At 36.7% G+C, this 8,795-nt stretch overlaps 1 protein-coding gene across 32 annotated transcripts in view; it reads right to left on the reverse strand.

Annotated features, from left to right (window-relative positions):
- Nucleotides 1-8,565, reverse strand: part of celf5a (cugbp, Elav-like family member 5a) — a 355,737-nt gene extending 347,172 nt beyond the window's left edge. For 30 of the 32 annotated variants that reach the window (XM_060941433.1, XM_060941421.1, XM_060941425.1 and 27 more), the window contains exon 1: nucleotides 8,370-8,518. In XM_060941433.1, the coding sequence (XP_060797416.1) occupies nucleotides 8,370-8,514 (145 nt within the window). In that variant the 5' untranslated portion in view covers nucleotides 8,515-8,518. Of the gene's footprint in view, nucleotides 1-8,369 lie in introns of all 32 variants that reach the window. The other 2 variants (XM_060941443.1, XM_060941444.1) reach the window with 2 other exon arrangements.
- Between the last annotated feature and the right edge of the window lie 230 nt (nucleotides 8,566-8,795).

Here is an 8,795-nt window from a genome sequence, read left to right on the forward strand (position 1 = left end):
GCTGGGATAGGCTCCAGCTTGCCTGCGACCCTGTAGAAGGATAAAGCGGCTAGAGATAATGAGATGAGATATTATATTATATTATATTATATTATATTATATTATATTATATTATATTATATTATATTATATGTTGTTATTTGGTTTTGTATACATCTATGTAGAATAACCTTATACTAATTGAACAAAGATACAAAACCAGGAACATATACATCATTTACTTTAAAAAAGTCAAAGTGATTCTTTATATGCACCAATAAAAGTCTAGTTATTAATTATTAATTAAGTGTATCAAGCAATGTAGTTTTAAGTGCTGATGATTACCAGAAAATAACACTTCTTTTATTAAAAATTGTAGAAATAAAATATGACTGTCACAACCCTGGTTGCCAAAAAAATTGATGCTATAATTTATTTATGCACAGAACAATCTCAGAAACAAAGGGTAATAAACTGAATATTTCCTTGTTACTGTGCTAAGTATCCTCAAGAGTATATCTTTTGTATCTTTGGTGTGTATCTCCATCCCACTGAGTTGGACCTGAAAGGCCAGCGCTGTACCTTTTAATCAGCTTGGAGTGTACCGGTTAAGTTTTCCAGGTAAGAGATGCACACTAAAGGTACAAAAGTTCCCACATCCCAGTGAGAAGGAATGGTACAGTTTAGCAGTTTATAACCTTCTTTTCTTGAGAGTGTACCTGTTGCATTTTTTTTCATCTTTTCACTTGAACTGGTTTATTAATTTTCCTATGATTTTTCCCTCTGAAATCTCTATTCTGTTCCTTTTTTAAATATATTTTTCTTTTAATTAATCTCCTTTAAACATGTAATAAATTAAAATCTAGAAGTAGAATTTATTCTTGTTTCTTATGTTTCAGACTGTCCCACAGCACTCATTTTTTTTTACATATTATGTAAGAATCAACTCTGTAGTATAAAGAGAAAGAGACAAATGCACCTAATGTACCTAAAGCTCCATAATTGTAACCAAGAAGCACTGCAAGAATGCAACAAGGTATGAAAGCACACACTGTGAGAAAAGAAAGAGATTTTATTTGAATGCTACTTTGATTTCAGAGCTATTAATGCATATCACTCAGGTCTGGGGCATTTTAGGACGTCGTAGTGATCCGGCGTCATTCTAACAAGTGAAATTATCTGATATGTCTCCAACCAGGGCAAACCAGTTCCACCAACAAATAGGAAAAGCAAGACGGAGAATGCTGGCAGGTCGTCAGACATACAGAGTCTGAGTGATACTTTGCAGTGAGGAAAAGAAGGCTAGGGAAGAACAAAGAGAAAATGAAACAGCAGCCAAAGACAGTGCCCGTCACCCCCCCCCACACACACCGCCCCCCTTCTCTTTTGTTTCAAACACTCTGTCTCTCTGTCCACCCAAACACCCCCACCCCTGTCTCGCTCTCTCTCTCTCTCTCTCTTTTTTCCTCCCTCACGCTCTGCTTCCCTTCATTTTCACGGTACAGGAGCAGTCTTTGGGCGAAGGCTGGCAGCAGAGTGGTGATGTCATGCCAGCAGTGCAGCGATGGCAGCTTAACCTATTTTCGGAAATACCACAGATTTCTATTTTTAGCCCTGCTGAGCAGTGTTCCTTTCAAACACATCCCTGATGGGTGACACAAAGAACACTAATAGTATTCCTCTCCATTTCAGTTCTCATTCATCATCTTTTTTTCATGCCATTTATAATTAGTTAATAATAAGTATGCTAAAACAATACGTTCCAGTCTGGGTTGATGGTGATGATCGTGTTAACTTTACATTTAGTCTTTGTGGAAAAGTTTAAATAAATACAGTAGTAGCTCTAATCTTAGAACATGTCCGTTTCTGGAGTTACATCAGCATTTTGGAGTTGTGATCATGCTGCACATCTGCCCAGGCTGCCCCTCATACCTTTAATTCAAATTAATCCTTTTGTTTCCCTTCATGCCTTTCTCAGGCTGCCACGGCGAGTCGTCACTCCATCGGGCACCTTCACATTAAAGACACCTTTAGTTTTCTATAGCTTTGACAATTGCTCCATCTCTCTCAGTCTGTTCATGTGATGTGCTTAGCCTCCTGAGTACCTTTCATTTCTCTCCTGTCCAATTCCGAGAGACAGAAAGAGAAAGGAAGTGAGACAATGTATGTTTCAGTGATCACAGATTTCTAACTCAGATCCTGTAACATGTCGTCCATCACAACCATCACAGCATCTGAAAGCGGGACTGATTAGTATGATGTTGTTCTTCCTCTCCCAAATAGTCAGAGATGACAAAGTTTCTGGAAGGTTTTTTTTTTTTTTTTAAGTTGCAAATGTCTGGAAAGATAAAATGGATTTCTCAGCACACTTTTGTCTCTCTTGATTACAGAGTTTCTCTCTCCGGAGTTCTCATGAATCAGCTCAAAATTGTGAGTGATTATCACAAGACGCTAAAGCAAAATCTCCGAGATATTCTCAATTCATTTTCCTCCCATGAATAGATGGAACACAACATTAAAATTGGTCAGCATTTCATAACCTTTTTTTTCATGTCATTTGTCATTTCCACTCCGCTCTCAGAAAGCTCTCAAAATAGAACCGGTGAATGCTTTCACTAGTGTGCAAATTGACCGCTGCTTATTCCCCTCCTATACAATGACCTGAAAAAAAAGGTTGTTAAAATACAGGAAATGTCATTTCCTGCAGAATATCTGGTGGAAGGCATATTCATCTCTGCCTCTGTTGGTAGAAAAATATTGCACTGCAGTTGCCATGACAATATTAAGCATGGTTTAAAGGAAGCTGCTGGCTTCAAAACTATCAAAACTGATGAGAACTGAATTTGTCTGAGTAAAACGTACCATAATTTTATTTGATCATGAACATTTGCCCACCATTTACAGCATAGTCTAAAGCATCTAGAGAGATGAAAATGAAACATAATGAACTTATAAGCAACATACTCAAAAGCGCCCATATTAAGTGGGCCCCTGAAACACCATCCTAAGAATGAACAGCATTATACTACATAATGTCTGGTAAAAAATAAATAATAAATAAATAAATATTTTAAAACAAACAGCTGAGTCTTAATGCAAAAATCACTGGTCAAGAAGATCTTTAAGAAAAGAAGAAGACATCAGGCTTCTGTCAGGAGAAAAGCAGCCTGTTTAAAAATAAATAAATAAATAAAATAAAAATAACGATTACATAACAAGCTCACGTATTTTTGGTTGTCACGAATAGTTTATCCGTGTCTTACTTGTTTCAGATTTCAAATGTAATATTTGATCATCAAAATATCAAATAGCCAGCAGTACTAATCCAAAATGGGTGGGAGGAAGAAAGAAAAAATTAACGAGTAGATAGTACAATGACATCTATTTGAAATGCAGGAAATGTACAGTACCAGTCAAAAGTTTGGACACCCTTACTCATTCATAGGTTTTTCTATATTGTGACTATTTTCTACATTGTAGAATAATACTGAAGACACCAAAACTATGAAATAACATATGGGACTTGTATGGAATCAAGTATTAAACCAAAAAAAACTGAAATATATATATATATATATATATATATATATATATATATATATATATATATATATATATATATAAATTTTTCTTCAAAGTAGCCAGCGTTTACCTTGATGACGCTTTGTACACTATTGGCATTCTCTTAACCAGCTTCATGAGGGAGTCACCTGGAATGCTTTTCAATTAACAGCTATGCCTCGTCAAAAGTTAATTAGTGCCATTTCTTGCCTTATTAATGTGTTTGAGATCAAACAATAAATAATACAAATACAGTAAATAGCCCTATTCCACAACTGTAGTAATCCACATTATGTCAAGAACCGCTCAATTAAGTAAAGAGAAACGACACCCAGCATTACTTTAAGACATGATGCGTCTTTTAATTAATAAAAGTAAAGAAAAAAACATTAAATTCAAAGGTGTGTCCAAACTTTTGACTGGTACTGTGTGTCATGATATTTTAATGGCTATCAAGTAAATTATATCAAATTAAATGTCCTGTGAATGAAAAATTATATTGACTAGCTTTTGATCAGTCTTGTGCTGTGACAGTGATGAAATGTGGCTAATTTATCAAACAATTTTACTTTATATTATATTAAATTAAACCTAAATAATCTACTACAGCTCACGTAATAATATTTCAGTGCAAATGAAGTCAGATAGACATCCTAATATTGTATGGCTGATTTTCATTATACAATTTGAAAATGTATAATGGACAACTGCGAACTATCCAGATCCTGTAAAAATAATGCAGATCTAATCTACTCCCTCCACTGTGGTTCACAGATGGGATGACATTTTGATGTTGATATGTAGTGTTTCATCTGAAAAATCAATTGGTTTTTCCACCAAACATTATTGTAATACTTTAACAAAATAATAAACCACTACTCTGGTGCTGCACATCTTTAGCTGCCAACATAGGAACAGTTGTGGTTTCAATGTGCAGTAACGGTGCTGAGTTTTGTTCCATTTGTAAACTGCCTGACACGTGTCTTTAAAACGCCTTTAATGCCCTTTTCAGTCTTAAGGGCTTCAGAAACAGTTTTCTGAAGTCTTGTGAAGGATCTTTTGATTATTTCATTTTGCAGTTTAACAGAATTTTGTTGTAAAGAGCAGGTAACAAAAAGTTGTCTTCTCTCTCTCTCTATGGGATCGCAGTCCAAACCCACACTCAAACTGACTGGAACTAATGACTCCAATTAACCTCTTCTCAAGAGTAATTATCCTAGTTTCACACACTTTTCTATTTAATGGCCTTGAAGTTTTAAGCCATTGTTCAATAAAGATGCAGTAATTTAAAATGTGTGGATTGTTTGTGATATTCAGATATCTTTTAATGTTATGGCTAATCACATTTATACCACATTATCACACATATATCTTATCACATACATCACAATCATACACCATGTAATTCCAAAGGATTTACAAACTATTTCTCAGACAGATAGATAGATAGATAGATAGATAGATAGATAGATAGATAGATAGATAGATAGATAGATAGATAGATAGATAGATAGATAGATAGATAGATAGAGGTAAGTCAAAAAGTTCTCAGACATGTTATAATTTCAAAAGGAATTCAAAAGAATTTAAAAAAAAAGGAATATAAAGAAGGAATTCTCCGATGGAAACATCACTTGCAGAAGTGTTTGTTATTTTCATAAATAAAGATTTTTTTCAATTTGTCTTAGAACTTTTTGACTTCCCCTCGCGTGCGTGTGTGTGTGCGTGTGTGTGTGTGTGTGTGTCTCAACATGCATCAAGACAGCCAGAAAACACTGGGAGTGATGTCAGAGTGAAATTTCGGGAAATATGTCGCTTAGAGCCGCGATGTATTTCACATGAAAATTACAAGCTTTTTAATACGAGAAGATAAACTTCATATCTTCAAGCCAACATGTGATTTTCTTTTTATTATACAGACACATTCACAAATAAAAAAAGTACCCAAATTTATCAAACCAATTCACTGATATCCTCACAAGTGAAGCTTTTGGAAAATATGCCACGGTTGTAGTTACACACACACACACACACACACACACACACACGTGCACGCACGCAGATTAATAAGACTCCCTGTCATTAAAGTGGAGAGAGAGAGAGAGAGAGAGAGAGAGAGAGAGCGCAAACAGCAGGACGACATGACCAACCAAGGCCATTTCTACTATAATCTGTCTGTATGGCACATAAATGCTCTGAATCCAAGCATTTATCTCAGGACTACTGCACATGCAACCCACTTACATGAGACAGGGGTTGAAAATAATGCTGCCATTTTATTAGATTATTACTTTGATTTATTGTGAAGGCCTTCACAGACATTTTTATAAAGACATTAGGACTACGATCCCAATGACATTAATGCTCTAATTTCACTCCAGCACATTATTCTCCATCCACGTGCACACTGCTGTCTTCCATATTTTTGACAAAGTCATGGCAATCACAAAACCCAGAATGAAGAACATGGCTAGATGCATTTGAACTGCGTGCAGCCAAAGATGTATCATACTTCTCTTGCATTTTGAAAAATTCAGCATTTATCAGGATTTATAATCTGCTGAATTCAAAAGACTACATATTCCCATCATGGTTTGTTAAATATTAAACATCCAAACTTTAATTAAGTGCTAAGGGAGCATTAGACTTTGAGCGATCAATCACTAAATATCGCGGGGTGAATGCTAATTATTAATACCAATATTTGCCTGGGGGCTAGCATTGAACAGCATTACTCATATTAAATATTGCTGGGTACCGGAGCAGAGCACATTTTAATTGGGGAAAAGCAGGCTGTGTTAAGGGACACGGCAGCTGATCCGAGAAACCGAGGCCTCAGACAATACCTAGAACCACTAATCCTCTTCAGTCAAGTCATTATGGTCATGCATTATTATAACACCTAACAAACTAATGCCATGTTTTCCCGCGTGAATTAGCAGCCTGGCCTCCATATCTGATCCCCTTAGTAAGAAGAACCTCTTAAATCACAAGTTAATTAAGTAAACACAGGATTTTACTACAAAGGGTTATAATGAATACGACATTGAATTTTCATTTTGAGGGTGTGTGTAAAAAGAATGTAGGATATAAATAATAAACTGTCCTTATTGGATTAGATAGATAGATAGATAGATAGATAGATAGATAGATAGATAGATAGATAGATAGATAGATAGATAGATAGATAGATAGATAGATAGATAGATAGATAGATAGATAGATAGATAGATAGATAGAATACCTGTACTGGCTTTTGATATCAGTCTGTTATCTGACAGAAATGAAGGCAGATTAAATAAATAGCAGATGATGAGTGAATTTTCTCACATGTCCTCCATCTCTTATCTCGCTAGCATGTCCTAGACACAAAAGTGAAATATTTGTGTCATACCTACCAATAAAAACATGCAGAAAAAAAGAAAGACACCTCACTTTTCCTGAGGAAAGTGAGTTCAGCATGAGTGCTTGTTCAGCGCATCCTAACCAAGAGGAAGTAGGATTGATTGCCATCATAGGTAACTTTACATTACCCATGTATATTAGGGTGCATCAGTGGCCCTCACTTTCATAAAATCTGATGCATTTGTGTTTGGGTGTTCCTTTTCACCAATAAAGACATCCTGTAAAATGTTTTGACCATATTCAAAAGTCTAATGGTGGCACCATGAGGTTCATTTTTTGCCAAAAAACGCTTATTTTATGTTTTCGCGTAAGGTTTGAATCACAATGTTGGATTCCATTTATTGATTTCTTGTGACCCAGAGATCATGTTAAGAACCTTTGCAAGGGATTGAGAAGCATTAATGTGATTCATAATACATTTGTATTGTTTAAAAGTAGTTGAACAATGATTCAATGAACAGCTAAAACTCAAACTGTGCTTGATAATATATTTAGAATATGTACTAAAAATGTGGATCTAAGATATTTGGTATACTCTATAAGGTGCCATAATGTTTCATGAAAAGTGATCGAAATTGTCATAAAAGTCATAAAATAGCAGCTTTTTCCATAACTTTGAGCTCCTGGTGCCACCATTAAACTTTTGAATTTTGTTATTTCACCCAGTGTGTTTTCTTACCAAAAGGAACATAAAAACAAAAATGCATCATGATCGGAGGATTTTTAGGGGGCAACTGATGCACCCTCATGTGTATATAAAGTAAGGTAGTATTGGTCACTCATTAGGCTTGCATTATAAATGAACGGATCGTCCATGGAGGAAAACAAAAGCGTGATTTAATTAAATATGAGGAACGCTGGATGTTCTGTAGCGCTCTGGCCTCCTCACAGTCTACAGAAGATTCCAGTATGCAGTGAAACATTGTGGAGGTGAGATTAAGACAGGGCGATAGATAGATAGATAGATAGATAGATAGATAGATAGATAGATAAATAAATAAATAAATAAATAAATGATGCTTTCTGAAAATGTGAAATCTGAAAAAGCGTCATACAAATAGCTCCAGTAAAATGACAGGCAGAGTCTTTGTGTAGGCTGCACAGTGTAAATCCCACAGGTCCACTACAGAGCACTGCACATCAAAAACAAGAACATGAATGAATGAATGAATGAATGAATGGAACAATTCTATTACACGTGACATAAATGACATACTCATGAATATCATGATGATTGGTATAGCAGAGTGTTTACATTATAATATCATTAACACCTGGAGAAACTGACGACCCACTATATCCTGTGTCACAGCTTTGATTGAGCACATAAACAGGTGTAAGCGCGTTTCTGTAGATGGAGTATTTTAGGCTAGTGAAGGAAGAACCCTGCTGTCCGGGGGAGAAGGGGGCGATGGACGCTTTACCTTTGTGCATGCCGGTGTATCGGTCCTTTAACACTGTCAGTTCGTGGATTTTCCCAAACTGTTCGAATAGTGGCTTCAGGTCTTTCTCCTCCAAGTTGCGCGGGATTTGCCCGATAAACAGTTTGATGGCGTCTTGGTCTTTCATGGTGCCGCTCTCCGGGTGAATGGAGATGGACTCGGAGCCGTTCATGGGTTCGGGAAGAACCTGGTGCTGGTAGGGGAGGAGGAGGAGGAAGAGGAGCGGCTGTGGGCTCGGTGCTGCCCCGGGGCCAATCGCGAGGAGGCTGCACGGAACCGGAACCGGGTCGCGTGAGGGAGCGGGAGCGGGACAGCACTGCTGCCTTCCTGCCTCGCGCGGAATGAATCTGGCCATCGCGAGCGCGGAGCAGACTGGATAGCAATAATGACAGCGCGCGCGCGCGCACG

The sequence above is a fragment of the Neoarius graeffei genome, chromosome 15 (assembly GCF_027579695.1).
Source record: "Neoarius graeffei isolate fNeoGra1 chromosome 15, fNeoGra1.pri, whole genome shotgun sequence".
Lineage (NCBI taxonomy): Eukaryota > Metazoa > Chordata > Actinopteri > Siluriformes > Ariidae > Neoarius > Neoarius graeffei.